The sequence below is a fragment of the Heptranchias perlo genome, chromosome 22 (assembly GCF_035084215.1).
Source record: "Heptranchias perlo isolate sHepPer1 chromosome 22, sHepPer1.hap1, whole genome shotgun sequence".
NCBI classification, from domain to species: domain Eukaryota; kingdom Metazoa; phylum Chordata; class Chondrichthyes; order Hexanchiformes; family Hexanchidae; genus Heptranchias; species Heptranchias perlo.
Window position 1 is genome coordinate 45,984,095 of NC_090346.1, and position 21,559 is coordinate 46,005,653.

Genomic DNA, 21,559 nt, shown 5'->3' on the forward strand with positions numbered 1-21,559 from the left:
GGTGAGTTATTGCAGCAGGGCACTCAGTTCTTTCAGACAAACTTCTGGCTGGGAGATCTTTGTGTTTTCACTGAAAATTCTTAGTTTCCGCTTAGAATTCTTCTGTTCACACATATTTACCAACTTTTCTGACCCCCTCAAACTCACACCATCAGGCTGCATTCACGACTACATCAGAGGACGAGCAACATCACCAGTCTCGCCACTCCGCCTGCACAAAACAGTCCTGCAACTACACATAAACCCACTGTAAAGCGATCCACTGGGTGGCATCAAGTGTCACCGTTCATGGTGAACCTCATGAAAGGGCCCCATCACAAAAGCCAGTCAAGAATGGGCAAGACCTGGAAGTAGTGGTGATAATTATAATATTTAATGTGAGTTTAACAAAAAAACAAATATAAATGAAAAACATGACCAGCTGTCAAATACCCTTCATGATCACAAACCCTTAGCCTTTCTCTTCCTACTATTTCTACGTGGTGCATCCCCTGAGGCTGCAGCAGAGGTAGTGGCAGTGGCAGGTTGCTCATGTTCATGCCTGACTGCTTAGATGCTTTCGGCCTACGCCCTCTGGGTTTTGGTGCCCGTGAGGGCCCCTCCAAAGACTGTTCCACCTGCACCTGTGCAGGGGCAGATTCAGCTACCTGGAGAGGAGGCAGCATTGTGGGTACTGGTTGAGAGGGGGGGGCAACAGGTGAGTTGTGGGAGCGCTTTGAGTGGCGTCCCCACTTCCATGTCCCCTTTTGCCATCACCCCTCCCCTGGACCAGGCCCACATCACTCCTACCATCCTGCCGGACAACAGTGTGGTAGACATGTGTGATGCATTGGAAGATCATTTCTCAAGTATCTGTCAGCCTGTTTGAAGCGGAAGAATGTTGATCATCGAATCCGAATGACTGTTGTTAGGGCCTGAATGGACTCATTTGTGAGTTGTGCTTGAAGCTCAATGGAGGCTAGCTTTCTCTCCATCGTAGACATTCCCGCACTTACCTGCGACACTACCTCAGACATTTCAGCAGTTGCGTGCGACACTATCTCAGACAGTTGCTCACGTCCTGCGACACTATCAGAGATTCCCTCTCGTGCCACCATTCCACTCATGCAGGAGTTAGACTGCTCCATCCTCTAAGCTATTGTGGAGAGTGCGCATGGCACCTGTTCCAGTACCTCGCAAATGTGCTGCTGTTCCTCGATCATTCACCTTTTAAAGGATGGCCCCCGGGTGCAGCATCTGCGTCCAGCTGAGCAGAGCACTCCCTCCGACGCGGACTCTCCACAGCTGCCTGTCACCATTGTCTGCTTGTGCTCACTTGTGTGTGGTGACTCACCAGGTGCCAACCCAACTAACTGACTAGGACCCACCGCAATGTGAGTATCTGCGCTGGTGGATGGCTCACTTAAGATGTGACTGTGCACCCTCAGAGGCTGGCAGGTCCTCTGAGGAATAACCCTCTGCCGTCACTGTGGTCGAAGGGCCTGTAAGAGAACAGAAGGCAATATTAAGCATCATCACAGATGCGTCATATTGCGACGAGCATACTGAGGTGTTGAACATGGCAAGCACTGTTAACATCAATTCATAGTGTGTGTGATGAATGTTAAAGTTGTATCACCAGACGTTTGTGGGGTGCCAGTCTCGGCGTCCCTGACAGACAAGCACTTGAGGGTACGACTGATCTCAAGCGCCTCTTGCTCCCAGTCTGTGAGGACCACTACTTGTTGTGGCCCCCCCTCCAGTCCTCGCCCTCTCGCGTGTATTTTGCGCTCTCTTCTCCTAGAAGGGGAGAAAGTACAGACGTGTGAGTGAGTGATGGTGAAGTGGCCAACCGATGAATGCATTGCTTTGGGTGAGGCTGACCATCAAAGAGATGCATCAGAGGGTGAGTATGAGACAGAGCCATCACATCAGATGAGGATTGGGGTGAGTGATAGTGGTGGGGTGACTAACGGGGAGGTGAGGAACTGCAGGTAAGTTGAGGATGAGCCTTAAGTGGGTGCGAGGAGTAGTCTTGGCAGTGCACAATAAGTTGGGGGGGTGGGGGTGACGTGGAACACTGAATGCAGGAGAATGAGTAAGTGCACTCACTTTTGCTGACCTAGTTAGGTCATTGAACAGCTTCCTGCACTGGATCCAGATGCGGGAGATGTTGCTGCTGCTGGTGACTCCTCTGCCACCTCGAGCCAGGCCACTTCCTCCTGTCCATGGGGTAAAACACTTCCCTCTTCCTCTGCCTCACCCCGTCCAGTAGTTTCTACAGCGAGGAGTCACTGAACCTTGGAGCAGCCTTGCCCCTGTGCTGCACCATTGTGATTTCTGGGTCTGTGCTCCAGCAAAAGCCTGTGGAGCAATGGCCCTTTAAATAGAGCTCCTCCAGCTGACAGCCTGCGATGCGGGTGCGCAGCCCACCCGCGGTGCAGCTTTCCGACAGCAAACCCGGCACCAATTCACTTCGATCACATGGGAAACGGACATATTTTGTTGTTCGGGTTACCCACGCGTTCATTCCGCCAACCCCCCCCCCCCCAAACCTGCCATCCCGCCTCCATTCTAAAATCATGGCCCATGTGCATAAGGGTTGCACTGAGATTAACTTTTACTTTAGAAAACTAAAATCAATTTTGTTGAGTTATATTTTATATATCTTACAGCTAATTGAAACTATGAGTGCAACCATTACAGAAAGAATGCTCATTTTACTTAATTCATTATTTGCACAACTATGTAAAATACCTTTTGTGTAACAAATGACCACAGATTTCATTCAGAGTGGTTTTAGAAGTATCCGGTTCCATTTAGGAACACTGCTAAGCTCAACAAAGTAAACTCACATCTGTGATAAATCTGTCAGTTCTCAAAGATCCTATCAGTTGCTCACCTTACACAATGGCTGTGAATTCTGGATTGCTCTGACCAAACTATAAATGTACAATACAAACAGTGCCAATTTGGTAATTTTGTTATTTTGAGATGAAAACTTCCACCTACAGATAATAATTTAAAACTGCCTCCAAAGAGACTGAATATGAATTCAGCTAGAGGTAAGCATTTTAATTTAAACCCCTACTCATCTCCTGCCCCCTGGCAATATACAGCTCATGCACAAAGCTTGCCTGGAACGTGCCCTAGTTTTGCAATAATACACAACGTAAAGTTATGGAAACTATCAGATCTGAATCTGTAAATGGAAAATGTGCAACATTATCTAGGTGTTCTGGCTGCTTGACAACAGATATATGTTAGATCGATCTCGGACTATGAAATACTTCTGAACATATTTTTGATAGTGGAGTTTTACTAGTAGCTAATTAAATTAGCAATATCTAATGTTATTTATCAATTGCATGTTTTTCAAATACATTACCAATAAACCACTACATTTTATACATGTACCTCCTGCCGTGACCAAATAATATAGGGGAAATTTTCCGCTTCCACGCTCCCCAGCCTGCCATTTTCTGCCTAATGAGTGGGTAGAAAAAATCAGAGGTGGGAGAGTGCAGAAGCACAGAACACCACCCTATTACTCTAAGCAACATTACTGGATGTCACATTTTCGTGTGCTGCGTGACTGCAGTCGTGTCACAACGAGCAAATCCAATACCAATACAGACAGCAGAGTTAGGGAGTACCAGCTTTCATCAGGGATAGCTTTCGATAGCACGTTGTTTGAAGTAGTTCTTCTCTCACAATGGCTCACCAAAGGCCCCTACTGGAAACTATTGCACGTCCAAGTGAAACTTTCCCCTTCAGGCTCAGCAGAACACAACCATTTCAAGTGCACATACAGGCTCAAAACTTCCACACAATCTTCCTTCGATCAGCTGCACAAAACTATGGGGGGGGGGGGCTCTTAATGTAATACCAAATGGTGCTCCATGTTTCAACCAACAGTAGGTATGCTCAGTACTTAAAATAATTTGACAAACCTACCAGATTGCAACTGTGTGATGAATAGCCACAGAAACAGGCACCTGATATTACAACAACTTGCATTTATATAGCATCTTTAACATAGCAAAACGTCCCAAGGCACTTCACAGGAGCGTTATCAAACTAAATGTGACACCAAGCCATATTAGGGAGGTATTAGGACAAGTGGCCAAAAGCTTGATCAAAGAGGTAAGTTTTAAGGAGCATCTTAAGGGAGGGGAGAGGTGGGAAGGTTTAGGGAGGGAATTCCAGAGCAGGCAGCTGAAGGCATGGCCGTTAATAGTGGAACAATGCAAATGGGGGATGCGCAAGAGGCCAGAATTGGAGGAGCGCAGAGATCTCTGAGCGTTGTAGGACTGGAGGAGGTTACAGAGATAGGGCGAGGCCATGGAGGGATTTGAAAACAGGGATGAGAATTTAAAAATAGAGGCGTTGCTGGACCAGGAGCCAATGTAGGTCAGCGAGCACAAGGGTGATAGGCGAACCGGATTTGGTGTGAGTTAGGATACAGGCAGCAGAGTTAAAGCAGAAGGTCTCTATTTGTGACAGAAACGTCCAAGAGGAGGAAAGTCGAAAGTCCATGTGACCCGTTCAACAGCATCCTTTAAAAGCTGAAAAACACGCTCACTATAAGCTAAAGGAAATGTGAAATTAGCTCTGGGTTCAGAGTCTGCAGTAACAAAAAGTTATATTAAGAAAGTTGTAAACAATTTTACAACACCAAGTTATAGTCCAGCAATTTTATTTTAAATTCACAAGCTTTCGGAGATTTTCTCCTTCCTCAGGCAAATTGCTGGACTATAACTTGGTGTTGTAAAATTGTTTACAATTGTCAACCCCAGTCCATCACCGGCATCTCCACATCATATATTAAGAAAGGACAGAGAATACAGTCAACCAATCAAGTAGTATGTAGGTGCGTATTGGGGGGTGGGAAAGGTGATGGAAGACAGCTACTATTTAATAAAAGCAGCTTTATTGGAAGCTGTGCAGCAGACAAGACAGAAAACACCATCATGGACAAAACAGCAGTGACCAACATGGAAACCAAATATTTACCCAGACATTTCCAGTTTGTATGAAGAATAAGAAAGAAACCTGCCAACAATAATATCACCTTAAACACAATAGAAAAGAAGAATGTTACTTGGCTCCACTGTCCAGGGAGTCATTTATCTGGCATTATATGCTGGCTGTTTGCCAACTTAACACAATGATGGCAAAATATTCTAAACACAGAAACCCATTAACATCTGAAGAGAAAAAAAAAGGACATGTTTTGATGAAGGGTATACAACCCCAAATGCTAATCTGCCCTTTGTCCTTTCAGATATTGATGCATGTGTGTTTCCAGCATTTTCTGTTATTTCAGATTTTGTAGCATATGCAAATTATTTTTCTGCAAAATATTGTAGACAGCGCACACAAATATTTGATGCAAACTGTAAAAGTACTTTCACTGCATTTCCACAGAGAGGCAACAAACGAAATCTAAAATCAATTAATTATTGCTCACAACAAACATATTAAGAGCAAATGGTAACTGTTCTTGAAAAGTGTACTAAGGGACTGAGTGACATACTGGATAAGATCTGGAAGCCCAAACTGATTGACTGAAAGTCTCCTTTCTCTCCGTCAGCTATGAACGGCCCACGTGAAATGAGGTTAAGAAGTTAAAAGCTGCAGTTCTTTCAAAAAGCGACAGTTCGAATTGTGCAAAAAGGTCTCAGGAGCAAACGGTGTACGAGGGTCGACGAAGATTTGAGCAGGAGCACAAAACAAGGTGCTTTTACCGTTTCGAAAGAGAACTTTGGTAAATGAACTTTTACTACCATATATGCATCAAGAAAGATAATTAGTTTAACCAGAAAACCGCTCGTGTGTACATTCATCTCCATCACTGCGAATAGGGTTTGGAACCATAGCACAAGACTTTTCTAATCCAGTAATCAGATTATTGCGATTGGGATAATTGTCATCCTGAGTACAGAATTCTGCAAGGACAGTATAAAAATAAAAGTACAGCTTCCAAAATGTAGGGGACAAGATTTCCATATGGGAATCATTGCAACAAGGATCTTTGTATTGCATCAGTTCCATGCTGTACTTGACGTGGGGCTGTTGGGTGCTGATAGTGGGTGTGAAAAGTAGAAAAACATTTCAGTTCCCCAGCACTGATGCCTTTAAACCTAATGAGCAAAAATATAAGCGCAGGTTGACTACTTTAACAAAAAAAATTGTACATTAAAAATAGATGAGTAATTTTAATTTTCTCCCTCTCAACCCACATATGTCTTCATTGACAAGCTCACTGCTCCAGCTGTCACAAGGGTTATGACTTATATGGGAGGCTTTCCCCTTTCTGTCCCCACCCTGGGGACTTGGTTGCCACTGTGTAGAGGTACTCGGCTTAGGAAAACCTCTGTGAATTTCACTCAATACTAGGACTCTAATGCAAGTCTCCTGCCAACATTCCAGCTTTGCAGTTACCATAGAACTCCCACTATACTGGATTTTGAATTATGCATTTTGCTGCACTGCTATAGTAATACCAGACTTGTTACTGATAAAGAAAGGATTTTTCACAGGAAAAGGGAGGAAAAATCTTTATATAAAAAGACTGTGAGCAGAGCTGTGCATTTTAAATGCCTTATTACAGCAGTGCAATCAAGCTCATTTTGTTGATATCTGGACAGATTTATTCAATTGGAAAACATTCTAAATTAAAATAAACCCAGCTGTTCTATTAGGATTAATTTGAAGACATGTGCAACAGAAGTTGGGTTTGTTTGAAAAAATTGCTTAGAGTTCTGGAAAAAAAAAATTGAATGGAATGGTGCTGCCATTATCTACCATGATAGAGGGACCATCCCTGGTGGACAGTGGAAAGTAGAGGGGGCCCCAAAGTTTGCTCTTACACATATGGTACTGCAGTACCCTCAGCGGGGGACTGAAGTAGAATACAACCAACAAACTGAATGGAATCTTTCTTGACCGTTTTGTTAATTCATACAGACAGGAGGAGATTGGAGTTAGCAGAGTGGGAAATGAAGCTTTGCCCCATACCCCATATATGTGATAGACAATTGGGAAGGTGAATAATTGGGGTGCAGATAATAGAAGTTCCAATGTTTAGTGGTTTATACACAGATAGGTTTCAGAATTTTAAGCCCTACCATCACAATAATAGTCCAGAATGCAGAAAACTTCACGTGCAAAAGTAATCATAAGATGTCGGCTATGTAAAATTTGACTGAGCAATGCAATTTATCTTCCTTACCCGACTGAGTAATAATAGTTTCAAACTGCAAGTGTTGCACAGAGTAGTTGGTCCACCGGTGCTGTGTGTCAGCCACCCATCCGATCAGCTGACTTATATGTTGCCTATATAGGTCCAAAAAATTATCCAAGTTCTGTACTGCAGCGAGGGAAGCCAAGGTCTTCTCTACCTGCAATCAGATCACAGGTTTTATTGTTCAACATGTTAAAGAACAGCAGCTCATTATAATGGCATAAACAATTAGCTACTACAGTGTAAACCATGTATCAGTGCAGACCCAATTTGTCTAGTGTGTCTGATGTCTGTTGTAAGCAAACAAACCTGGTCTGTCAGGCTATAATGCTCTAACTAACAATCCCAAAGCTCCTTAGTTTGATAGTTGTGCAGTCGGCAAACAAGTGAAGAAGAAAAAAGGTTTTAATGGAGATCCGATCCTGCATCATACTGAATTGCTATTAGAGAGCACCAGAGAAAACAAACTTGGGCCTGGCACAAGGTAAAGTTTACCCGGACAAACTGATAAAACCCATTGGGAAAAAACAATGAATCTTGCATATATATTTGGTTTGCAATTGGAATGCACTGCCTGAAAGGGCGGCGGAAACAGATTCAATAGTAACTTTCAAAAGGGAATTGAATATATACTCAAAAAGGAAAAATTTGCAGGGCTATGGGGAAAGAGCGGGGGAGTGGGACTAATTGTGCTGTCTGATTCTATGATTCTACGTAATGCAGTTGCCCAGACAGATTGCGTCCATGTAAGTGGAGCCCATCTCCACTGCATACAGTTTAAAGTGCCGTGATTCTAGTCAACTAACACCTTAAAGCACATTTACATAGAACAGATCTGGAAAAGTTTTATCTGCGTATTAAACCCATGTAAAATGTGAGATTTTAATATTACCATAATCCATGCAAGTAGGAATTCTGTGCTCATTAAGGTACAGTAACTACATTGGAAATGGCTTTTTAAAAAAAAACTGTACGCCTCTTGTCAGCATGAAACACTCCCATGACAGATACCGTATTGATACATGAAGTGTAAAACTCCCAGAGTTCTATCCCAGTAGTGTGCCTTAACTCGAATCAATCACTATTACACCAACGTAATACTTCCATTTCCCACAGCAGCCATCCTTGCAGCTTTTCAGAGTTGGATTGCCAAACTTGTGCCTAATTACAGAAAGTTCCGTGCTGTGGCCTTGTTCCCATTAGGAAATGGGTGGAGACTGCCCAAAATTATTTCACTTACGGACCTTACAACGGGTAGAGAGAACAGACTCTCATCTCATCATTATGGGCTGGATTCAAACTTGGGGCAAAAATGTGCTAACTGTGCTTCCTCAGATTCTCAGCTTTTTTCAACCATTTGATTTACTCAGTTTTGTGTACAATAAAACATCCTGTGATTGTGCACATTAATTTCTTTTAACAAGAGATCATAACCCAGCACTCCTCCCATTGTGCAGGGTGCAGTTTCCATCCTGTTCCCACATAAGCTATCCTTTCAGTTGTGGCTCAGTGGGTAGCATTCTCATCGCTGAGTCAGAAGGTTGTGGGTTCAAGTTCCACTCCAGAGGCTTGAGCACAAAATCTAAGCCGACACTCCATGCAGTACTGAGAGAGTGCTGCACCGTCGCAGGTGCCTTCTTTTGGATGGGACGTTAAATAGAGGACCTGTCTGGTCTCTCAGGTGGACGTAAAAAAATCCCATGCACTATTTCGAAAAGAACAGGGGAGATCTGGCCAATAGTTATCCCTCAACGAACATCACAAACAGATTATCTGGTCATCATCACATTGCTGTTTGTGGGATCTTGCTGTGCGCAAATTGGCTGCCATATTTCCCTACATTACAACAGTGATTATACTTCAAAAAGTACATTGGGACGTCGTGAAAGACACTATATAAATGCAAGTTTTTCTTTCTTCTTTCTAATTGAGAAAAGCAATTAGTACGTGTGCGTGTGTGTATACACACTTACTGCCCCACACTCATCTCACAGGAGACACCGACAGGCTTTCATAGGTTTCAGAGTTCAAATGATTATGTGCTAACTCTTAGGGCTCAATTTTCAAATGCAATTCCAGGTGTGTTTGGGGGGCGGGCAAAGAAAATCACAAAAATCTGGAGCTGGGACGAATCCCCGCTCCAACCCACCAGTTTCAGAGTTTCACACAGACGCACCTGGGTGCGCGCACTGTTCCCCAACCCAGAGGTCCCACCAGCGGGACAATATTTAAACAAGCAAATGTTTGAGGTACTAAGGTACGTTATTTCTTACATATTGGCCACTTAAAACGATATTAAAAACTTACCTGGCCGGCTTTCCCACGGCTTCCAATTCATTCCTGGTGAAACCAGGCACGAAGGGCCAGCTCAACGAAAAATAAAGTAAATAAATGAAATAAAATAACATTTCACAACGTAAAAAAAACCTACATTTCAAACGATGTCACTTGCACCGATGTCTCTCCTCCCACCTCTGATGTCTCCCCCCTCACTGCCCAAGTTGCAGCTCCTGCCGGCAGCCAGCCTGTCAATCAGGCTGGCTGCCAGGCGCCAAACCTGGAAGAGGCTTCAATTGGCCTCATTAGATTGCAACCTGCCTACTTGCATTCCGGATTTGGCACCCGCAAATCACCCCCTCGCCATCCCACCGCCCTTTGAAAATTGACCCCTTAGCGTCACACAAAGAAATTCACTTCTGAGCATGCTATCAGAGAATGGTTGGCATTTTGAGGACTACAAAGGCAATTCAGCATCTGAGCAATTATAATAGTCAATCTAAAGCTTCTTCTGCATGAATAGACCCTTTTTGAAGTGCCACACCAAAGTAAGTGTAGTTTTTCAGTGATTTGAAAAAAAAAGTGGTACAATATACAACAGCGGGACCATCGACCCAAATTTCATTATGCAGGAGGTGAAAATTATTCCCAGTATATTTTTCAAGATTCTTACCACACAAGTTAAACAAGGTCCTTAAGGAAGTGACAGCACACACTGGTACTCCCTGGGCTGCATCACAAAGTGATCGGTTAAAGGTTCAAACTCGTAATTCTACACGGGTCAATGTAGGAGGAACAGCACAAAGTGGAGACCAGCCACTTCACCACAGAGAAGGAAAGAACATTGGAGGTGCCTCAGCCACTCTTGCCTACTACCTCAATGGCTGGTTACTAAGGTGTACTTGGAAAGTCTCAAAGCTTCTCTCCTCTCTGCCAGCAAGTGGTGTATTGTACAGGAACACCAAGAGTAGAAGAGAATTTATAAAACATGTATTTTACCATTTTCAATAATGCTCAAGTGTCTCCCTAAAGAGCAACTTGATCAAAAGAATGTCAGACTCCCTCTCACACACAAGTGTTTCACCTCATATAGGAAAACTCTGATTCATTCTGCCCATTCTCCAATCAGATCAGGAAATGGAACAAATTGAAAATAGCTACAGCTTTTTTTTTGCTGAAAAGGTAAATGGAAACTGAACACATCTTTTGCTTCATTACTTCTTTTAAAATTAGTCTTTGGAATGAGTAGCAATAGTTATTGCTCAGGATCAGAGGGCAGGATGTGTTCGCTGAAATGTTTCCAGTGACTGCACATGAATACACTCTTTAGACCAGAAAGCAGCATATGGCATTCACAATCAAAGACACTAAGAAAAAACATTTGCAAGCACTTAAGGTGCCTAAATATTAATTCTTGCGACAGTTTGTGCACACAGTCAGAAGATAATCACTGAAATACCAAATCGCTAGCAGCTGTAACTCTGGGGGCCACTCCTGCTCCATTTCAGTCTACTAATGCCTTGAAATTCATGAAAACTAACTCAGGAATCATAGCCTTATAAAATATATGCACGATGTACACCATCTTGATGAAATGGAGGATTTCCAATGCACAATGTCTGGGTAAAGCACTTTATGCATTGAATTATTAAAACAATTACACCAAATAATTCTGGGTGCATGGTCATTCACTGTCCAGTACTTGTTTTGCACTATTCTTATATGAAAATCTTAAATAGCAGCCACTTTTTCCTCTATTTGTTACCAAACAGGAGTTTAACTTGGATTGAATTCTCAATAACGAGGCCTTAAAGGATTTAGCAGCAAACACCTTAAGAACATGAAGATTTTTTTTTTTAGGAACAAGAAATGCCATTGAGCCCAAGCAAGCTGTCCCAATGCCACAGGCGAGGCCCACCTAGCCATCTTCTCACCATATCCCTCAACTCTGTCTCCTTCCAGAAACATATCCAATTGTCTTTTGAACCACTATCTATTCCAATAGCATTCTCTTATTAAACTTATTCCTACATTACAACAGAGACGACACATCAAAAGTACTTCATTGGCTGTAAAGTGATTTGGGAGGTGCTGAAAGGCACTATAAAAATGCAAGTCCTTTCTTATTTAGTAGCTTGATCACCCTTTGGGTATAAAGTTCCAGCAGACTTCCTGCTTTAGTCCTAACCACTTCATCTTTAACTCGCTTGGCATTTAAACTGGTCAGTGTGAGCAATTTATCTGGATCAGTTTTGTCAATTCCTTTCATAATCTTGAAAACTTCAATTAGGTCACCTCAAAGTGTCCTCCTTTCCAAAGTAAATCAGCCCAACTTGCTTAACCTGTCCTCAGAACTTAAGTTGCTGATAGCCACAATGATCTTCGTTGCTCACTTTTCAAAGACAATAATATATTTTCTATAAGGTAAGAAGAACTGGCCAGTACTCCAGATGGAGTCTATTCAAAGCCTTCTGTATAGCAACTTTACAACCTCTAAATTTGTACTCTATCCCTTACTAATCCAACCTATCAGCTTATTTGCCTTTTCTACTGTACCTCACTGTTTCACACCCACCAGAAAAGAGACCTCTTTCGCTATTACACTGTCTCATTTAACACAAACTTCCTGATTAGGCTCCTTGCTCCAATACTAGTTATTTTACACTTATCCACAAAGAGCTGCAGGTGCCACTTCATTTGCCCTGCCGCTTGTTTTGGCATTATCTGCCAACTTGTCAGCTTTACCCTCAGCCAAGACATATACATCACAATAGCAGAAGGACTCAACAGCAACTCTGTGGTACCCTGCTCATAATAGTTTCCCAACCTGAAAATAACCCACTTACAGCAATCTTCAATTTCCTATTTTTTTTTAAAGCCTATTTTCTATTCAGTGCTATACTTCACGTCCTATTCAAATGATGTCTTACCATAGCCATTAATTGGCAATGTAGAATCTTGCCAACAGCTGTCTGAAAACCCAACTACATATTAACTACATTTATTCAATACACCATACCAAAAATATCTTGGAAAATTTTAGCTGCTTAGTTAAACATGACCTCCTGTTCCTGAATCCATGCTAAATGTCTTTTAACAAGTTATGAAAAATAGTGTGAAGTTCGAAATCTAAGCAAAACCACACCATAGTACTGGGGAACAGAAGCAATAGCTTTTTTAAGAACATAGGAACAGGAGGAGGCCATTCAGCCCCTCAAGCCTATTCCGCCATTCAATTAGATCATGGCTGATCTGTTTCTCAACTCCATCTACCTGTTTTGACATCACAGCATCAGCAACAATTTTAACACACCTTTGCTGACAAGGCCTTCGATTATAGGGTCAGAACCAGGATGTTTAAGAGATGGTGAAGATAGAAATAGGGCATAAATAATGATGTGAATGAAAGACAAAATGGGGGGGAAAAAGGCACACAAACAAACTTAACTGTGGACCAGTAACCAACTTATTTTTGAATTATTCCTTTTGAAAGGATTATATTCCTGCAGTGTACCTTGTATTAAGTTTGAAGACTACCATTCTTGGGAGCAATTCAACCTATTCGACATTTCTTCCACTCAAAACCACTTCACTACTCAGAAAAGTTAAACCCATTGCAAGATGGAACTTTAGCTATAAATTAGAAAGTACCCAAAATTAAAGCTGGAAGACACTGAACCCATTCATTTAGGTTTTGAAATGGTTGGCTTTCTAAAAAAAAAGTCAATAGCCAAATTACAGATGAACTTTAACTAATTGATGTGGATAGGTTTACACTTTCTAATACCTTGTTTTTCAGCTCTTGGTCAGATGTTATGGATGCAACGGTCACCAGCACTTTAAGCAGTGGCAGATTGATTTCACTGCACTGCTTCCCACAGACTGTAATTAAGATCTGTACACACAGAAGCAGTTGTTCCAAATACTCCACCTATAGGCATCATAAAGAAGAAAAAAAAGAATCAAATTAATATTTTTTGCATCATAAATTCACATACCATTTTTCTCTTTCACTCTGAATATTATTTTTTTAAATATTCAAAGAACCCCACGGGAATATATATGGTCTTAATGGAAATTACAAATTGTTGCAAATTTGATCCCAAAGCTATGTTAGAACCTTTTACATCATTATGAACTCTCTTCCTTTCTTTCCCTCCCCCCACCCCCCCTCCTCCCCAGCCACCATGTGTTTTTTATATATTAAAACTGCTATGACTCCTCTGGTGGGAACAGAAGCAAAAAGTACACTTCAAGTTTAACACTGGAAACCGACACACTTCCCACAGGTCATCAGCTGCTTCACGTACATCAACTTCCTGCTAAGAAAAGTAGCAGGCACAAGATAAAATTTCAAACCAGTTTCCTGGTAGAAGCATTACTGGCTGGTAAATGTTTTCAACAATGGCTGACGTTGAAGGATATAAATTTTCTACATTATCATCTTCGGATCTTTATTTCTCCCCCATATTATTTTGTTGCATACTCAACCTTTTATTTCCATTCATTTGATTTCTGGTTTTATGAAACTGCCAAAAGATTATTGCTAATCTAAAAAGGAGAGATCAAGATCCATTGTATGTGACCTCAATATGTGCTAAAGCACCGCTCCTTTTGTACAAAGACAATATTTTCTCCCGAACTTGTTTAGACAAAAGCCACAAATCTATTTTCTCATAGGTTGTCATTAATGCAACAGATTTCAAAGGCATGGATCCAATTTCATTCAGCTGGGCTGCCAGGTGCAAAATTTGGCTCAGGACACAGGGGTAAATACCTCCATACAAGACACTGAACACTTTTTGAAAGGAGTGAATTTTCTTCCACAACAAAGAACCTCAATTTTCTGTTCGACTGATGATCGTGTATTTTCTTCAGCAGCCACTATTAACACCTGGCTCTGATCGGTGGAAGGAACTCATATCCAAGGCAAATCTATACATGCTATTTGATGGAGAAAATTCTGCCTTTACTTCTCAAAGGCATGGCTGAACAAATGTCAACATTTGGCAATACGACTTACTTTGTCTTGCTAATCGTCTTGCTTTCATTCATAAACTGTCCTTTTAATATGCTCAAGTGGCCAACCAAATTTAACACGTTTAAAGAGGCTATCAAGAAAAAATAATGAAAAAGTAGAAACAAAGTATCATAGAAAACGTAAATCAGTGGTGATTATCCTCCCTGTAACGGTGGTATCCAATTGATACCTGTGTGTGGTGCTAATAGATGGACGCTGCCAAAGGCACAGAAGTAGCAGGTGGGTACTTGCCAACACACTCCCTGCACGACGCATGCATTAGCTGGCAAGAGAAAATGACCAACACTGATGGACTGATGAGAAGTAGGGCACATGCCATATGGCTGAAGATCGGTGCCCTTAGATAGAACAAATGCCAGCTGGAAATAGACAACATCGAAGACTGATCGGTTTATAAGACGACTTGAATTTTTTTAAATATTCGTTCATGGGATGTGGGCGTCGCTGGCGAGGCCAGCATTTATTGCCCATCCCTAATTGCCCTCGAGAAGGTGGTGGTGAGCCGCCTTCTTGAACCGTTGCAGTCCGTGTGGTGAAGGTTCTCCCACAGTGCTGTTAGGGAGTTCCAGGATTTTGACCCAGCAACGATGAAGGAACGGCGATATATTTCCAAGTTGGGATGGTGTGTGATTTGGAGGGGAACGTGCAGGCGGTGTTGTTCCCATGTGCCTGCTGCTCTTGTCCTTCTAGGTGGTAGAGGTCGCGGGTTTGGGAGGTGCTGTCGAAGAAGCCTTGGCGAGTTGCTGCAGTGCATCCTGTGGATGGTACACAATGCAGCCGCCGTGCACCGGTGGTGAAGGGAGTGAATGTTTAGGGTGGTGGATGGGATGCCAATCAAGCGGGCTGCTTTGTCCTGGATAGTGTCGAGCTTCTTGAGTGTTGTTGGAGCTGCACTCATCCAGGCAAGTGGAGAGTATTCCATCACACTCCTGACTTGTGCCTTGTAGGTGGTGGGAAGGCTTTGGGGGAGTCAGGAGGTGAGTCACTCGTCGCAGAATACCCAGCCTCTGACCTGCTCTTGTAGCCACAGTATTTATATGGCTGGTCCAGTTAAGTTTCTGGTCAATGGTGACCCCCAGGATGTTGATGGTGGGGGATTTGGCGATGGTAATGCCGTTGAATGTCAAGGGGAGGTGGTTAGACACTCTCTTGTTGGAGATGGTCATTGCCTGGCACTTGTCTGGCATGAATGTTACTTGCCACTTATGAGCCCAAGCCTGGATGTTGTCCAGGTCTTGCTGCATGTGGGCTCGGACTGCTTCATTATTTGAGGGGTTGCGAATGGAACTGAACACTGTGCAATCATCAGCGAACATCCTCATTTCTAACCTTATGATGGAGGGAAGGTCATTGATGAAGCAGCTGAAGATGGTTGGGCCTAGGACACTGCCTTGAGGAACTCCTACAGCAATGTCCTGGGGCTGAGATGATTGGCCGTCAACAACCACTACCATCTTCCTTTGTGCTAGGTATGACTCCAGCCACTGGAGAGTTTTCCCCTGATTCCCATTGACTTCAATTTTACTAGGGTTCCTTGGTGCCACACTCGGTCAAATGCTGCCTTGATGTCAAGGGCAGTCACTCTCACCTCACCTCTGGAATTCAGCTCTTTTGTCTATGTTTGGACCAAGGCTGTAATGAGGTCTGGAGCCGAGTGGTCCTGGTGGAATCCAAACTGAGCACTGGTGAGCAGGTTATTGGTGAGTAAGTGCCGCTTGATAGCACTGTCGATGACACCTTCCATCACTTTGCTGATGATTGAGACTAGACTGATGGGGCGGTAATTGTCCGGATAGGATTTGTCCTGCTTTTTGAGGACGGGACATACCTGGACAATTTTCCACATTGTCGGGTAGATACCAATGTTGTAGCTGTACTGGAACATCTTTGCTAGAGGCGCAGCTAGTTCCAGAGCACAAGTCTTCAGCACTACAGCTGGGATGTTGTCGGGGCCCATAGCCTTTGCTGTATCCAGTGCACTCAGCCGTTTCTTGATTTCACGTGAAGTGAATCGAATGGGAAAGCTACAATGGGCAACAGTAGCTTGCAAGAGGTAGTTGAAAGAAAAGCGTGGTGGTGAGGTATTATGGCATTAATGGTCTGATTAGCATAAACACACATCCAAACTAAGAATATCCCAACAGTGGACAAACAGGGGGCTCTCGGGGGGAGGAGCTAAATACGATTAAAATCACTAAGGAATTGGTACTCAGTAAATTAATGGGACTCAAGGCAGATAAATCCCCTGGACCTGATGGCTTACATCCTAGGGTCTTGAGGGAAGTGGCAGTAGGGATTGTGGATGCTTTGGTAATAATTTTCCAAAATTCTCTGGACTCGGCAAAGGTCCCAGCAGATTGGAAAACTGCTAATGTAACACCCTTATTTAAAAAGGGTAGTAGGCAGAAGGCTGGAAATTATAGACCAGTTAGCTTAACATCTGTGGTGGGTAAAATTTTGGAGTCTATTATTAAGGATACAGTCGCAGAACATTTGGATAAACATAATTTAATAGGACAAAGTCAGCATGGCTTTACGAAGGGGAAGTCATGTCTGACAAATTTGCTTGAGTTCTTTGAGGACATAACGTGCAGGGTGGATAAAGGCGAACCAGTGGACGTAGTGTATTTAGACTTCCAGAAGGCATTCGACAAGGTGCCACATAAAAGATTATTGCTCAAGATAAAGAATCACTGGATTGGGGGTAATATTCTGGCATGGGTGGAGGATTGGTTATCTAACAGGAAGCAGAGAGTTGGGATAAATGGTTCATTCTCGGACTGGCAACCAGTAGCCAGTGGTGTTCCGCAGGGGTCGGTGCTGGGTCCCCAACTCTTTACAATCTATATTAACGATTTGGAGGAGGGGACCGAGTGTAACATATCAAAGTTTGCACATGATACAAAGATGGGAGGGAAAGTAGAGAGTGAGGAGGACATAAAAAACCTACAAGGGGATATAGACAGGCTGGGTGAGTGGGCGGAGATTTGGCAGATGCAATACAATATTGGAAAATGTGAGGTTATGCACTTTGGCAGGAAAAATCAGAGAGCACGTTATTATCTTAATGGCGAGAAACTGGAAAGTACTGCAGTACAAAGGGATCTGGGGGTCCTATTGCAAGAAAATCAAAAAGTTACTATGCAGGTGATCAAGAAGGCCAACGGAATGTTGGCTTTTATTGCTAGGGGGATAGAATATAAAAACAGGGAGGTATTGCTGCAGTTATATAAGGTATTGGTGAGACCGCACCTGGAATACTGCATACAGTTTTGGTCTCCATACTTAAGAAAAGACATACTTGCTCTCGAGGCAGTACAAAGAAGGTTCACTCGGCTAATCCCGGGGATGAGGGGGTGGACATATGAGGAAAGGTTGAGTGGATTGTGACTCTACTCATTGGAGCTCAGAAGAATGAGAGGCGATCTTATTGAAACATATAAGATTGTGAAGGGGTTTGATCGGGTGGATGCGGTAAGGATGTTCCCAAGGATGGGTGAAACTAGAACTAGGGGGGCATAATCTTAGAATAAGGGGCTGCTCTTTCAAAACTGAGATGAGGAGAAACTTCACTCAGAGGGTAGTAGGTCTGTGGAATTTGCTGCCCCAGGAAGCTGTGGAAGCTACATCATTAAATAAATTTAAAACAGAAATAGACAGTTTCCTAGAAGTAAAGGGAATTAGAGGTTACGGGGAGCGGGCAGGAAATTGGACATGAATTTAGATTTGAGGTTAGGATCAGATCAGCCATGATCTTATTGAATGGCGGAGCAGGCTCGAGGGGCCGATTGGCCTACTCCTGCTCCTATTTCTTATGTTCTTATGTTCAAACACTTTATGGCATAGTACCACTGCAACATCCCCATTAACGCTAAGAGGATGTAGACCTGGACTGTCAGACATTAAGGCACTTTATCTTGAAGCAGTAAGTGCATTGATTTACCACCCAGCCAGGAACGAGCCTTGTTCTGATATAAAGCACCTTCACTTCCATTAGTTGAAGTCATACCATCCAATCACATTAGTTGATATTCTTCAAATTCAATTTCCATCTCAGCAAGTAGAAATTAATTGGAGGGACCCACCGTTGTAAAGCGTGCACGTGTGGCTATCCGATGAGAACAGGATTTTGCTTAGCCCTCCATGATCAACATAAGGATTGGCCACTTGAGCAAAGTACTAGAGGCTGTGAGCACCGATAAAGCGGATTTCAGTATAAGACAGCATCTTCATGAGAGGAGGGAGCTTGGGTGGGGAAGAGAACTAGAAATAAGTGTAAGTTAAAACAGCAAAAACAGGGACAAGATGGGAAGGCAAAGAAGTAGAAATTAAGTGTTCAAAATGTTTTAAGTCTTTATTACAGTAGTTAAGCTACATTTAATATCTGAATGGCATTATTACTGTAATAATAGTAATAATTTCAATGTCACAGTACATGAGGCTGAATTTCAGACATTTGGCTGGCCCAGTAAATCTGTAATTCTCTGGCGCTGTAAATGGTCTAAAGGTTACAGTACATCCTATAAATGTAAATAAGGAATGATTTTACTGCCTTTCTGGAGTAATGCTTGGGTAATAAAATATTTTCTTTGTTTCACTAAAGTATTATTTGTATTAGAAATACAGTTAAAGCTTCCAACAATCTCCTCACTGACAGCTAGTGCCTGGTTAGTAATAAGTGATGACAACTTGTTCCAAACAGGGCTTCCAGAAACCACTAAGTGTCCCAGCTTTTCCTTTTCTTTGCTTGTGCATGCCAAATAAACGCACTCATGTCACATTAACATTTGAGAGAACAAATTAATGAAAAACAGGCTTGTTTAATATGATGAGCTAGTATGATGGAGTTATAACCAAACTGTACCTAGTTATTACAGATCTTCAGCTTAAGTGATGCAGTACTTAACATGAATTTACAGCACAGTCCATTCTAAAGGGATAGGAGTTCATGTATAGTTTCAAGTGCAAGCAAATTGGTCTCAGGCGTATGCAATGAGGCAAATTCCTCAAAGTCTGAAGGCTCAAATGTCACTAGGTTGTCCAAACTCACAAGGTTATTTGGAAACAATTATTAAAATGTATAGATAACAAATCATGGCAATGTTATTGTTTTAATTCCTGTGCTCAGATTAGTTACAATTACTGGTCCGTACATTGCTGGTAGAGCAAGAATTACAACGGTGGTGGAGATCAGAGCGATTTATAGAAGCATTCTGATAGTCTGATTCATTGTTATTTTAGTTTGATAAACCTTTCAAAACAACCTGTGCTGTAGGTTTGGCTGAATTCCAATAGTGACACTAATTTGGGCTCAACGTTGAAGCTTTAAAAATCATAAACCTTCAAATACAAAATTAATTAGCTTAGAATTAATAAAAGCACCAAAGTGGTTTGCAAATATGCCCGTTTCATTAATTGGATTATCCATGAATTTAGCAATGACTGAAAATACAAGACAAATAAGAAGGTCAAAGCAATTAGCGTGACCAAAAAAAACTCAACGCTGTCTTCTAGGTTAATGATGAAGTCAGTAGTGCACTATAGCCTTAGGGAAAAAATGGTTACATTGGACCAAAATTATGCTTACTAGAAAGATTACACCTCAAAAATCACATATACATCAATGTTGGGACAATATAACCATTCTTTGGTTAACCAATCAAGTAGCACTTTTCTTTGTGTTTGCATTATTTACAAAATTTTTTTTAGGATTTTTCCTTCACTATTGCCAATCAACCATGAAAACAGGAGGAGAAAACATGAAAATGTAACTCATATCCTTCAAAAATCGTATCACAAAATAGCTGGACACATCAGTAGAGGAAACCTGTGTCATAATTTTTTTTTTTTAAAAAGGAGGCAACATTCATTGCAGCAAATTTGAAAACTATAATAATTTCTTCCCTTTGTGGTTACAACAGTAAATCTATCATAAATCCAGAGTTAGGTAATGTAACAGAAATGTCACCCCTTGGCTCTCACTGTCTTACTGACACACAAACCCCAACATGTCAATAGCATGCTTATTTTCTGCAAAGTAGCTCCACTAATCCAACTGGAAAGTTTGTAAATGCTCAGTCATTTTCATCTCTGTCACAAGCCCTTTATTTAGATCACTTATTCAAAATCGGTAATGTAATGAAAAGTTTAATTGACAAGAAATAGATAAACTACCACTGAATGATTTCTTCTTTTGATGAAAGTGGCCTGCTGTCTCAGTTACTTTTTCTCTTTCCCATCCCTTCTTTTAAGAGCCAGCAGCTTTAAACAGCACTTTTAGTACCAATCATTCACAGCACTGGCCTGCATACTTCACCACAAATATCTCCTACAGTATCACCAATCCACACTTAACACAGCTAACATCCAGTAAATAAACTGAGAAACATGCCAGAGCTCAATTATGTCCTGAAATATTGTACAGTACCCCTCACCATTGGTCAATCCCCCTCCTTTTGTGTCATACTTTAAGTTTGTAGTGAAACTGCATGGCTATCTAATGTAAATTGGCCAAGCCTTCTACCTAGGGAATAATTATCTTCAACCTATCAAAGGTATAATCAAAACAGCTACTTGCATACATAGTACAACAGACAACGGAGAATGGTTGAAGGACTTAATCGCCACACATGCACGGGTGTTTTGTTGTTTATATTAAAAACTCTTATGAAACTGTATAGGAAGAATGAGAAAAATACACTACAAGATACCTAGGCGACAAACCTTTATTTCTGTCAACATTTACCTTTTCAGATACTTGGCACGTGTCGGGAAGCGCCAGTGTTGCTCCAATTCTGATCAGATGTGGGTGCAGCACTTGCGCTAAGCTGCCTCTTATGACCGCGCCCAACACCATCAGATGAGCAGTGCAGGCAGATTTCTCAAGCGCCGTCAGAATCAATTTCAAAGAGACCTCAGGATTCACAAAAGTTCCAATCAGCTCTGCTGCTTTCACAGACTAAAAAGTGGAACCAGAGGTGTCAAGAAGTCATCAACGGTTGCAACTGGAAAAC

General features: G+C 42.1%; 1 protein-coding gene across 1 annotated transcript in view; it reads right to left on the bottom strand.

The window, feature by feature from the left end:
• Positions 1-21,559, bottom strand: part of LOC137340742 (dynein axonemal assembly factor 5-like) — an 89,903-nt gene that overhangs the window by 23,645 nt on the left and 44,699 nt on the right. The window contains exons 6-8 of the mRNA XM_068003475.1: positions 21,292-21,504; positions 13,293-13,436; positions 7,217-7,385 (exon numbers count right to left, since the gene is read on the bottom strand). Coding sequence (XP_067859576.1) covers positions 7,217-7,385; positions 13,293-13,436; positions 21,292-21,504 — 526 coding nt within the window. The remainder of the gene's footprint in view (positions 1-7,216; positions 7,386-13,292; positions 13,437-21,291; positions 21,505-21,559) is intronic.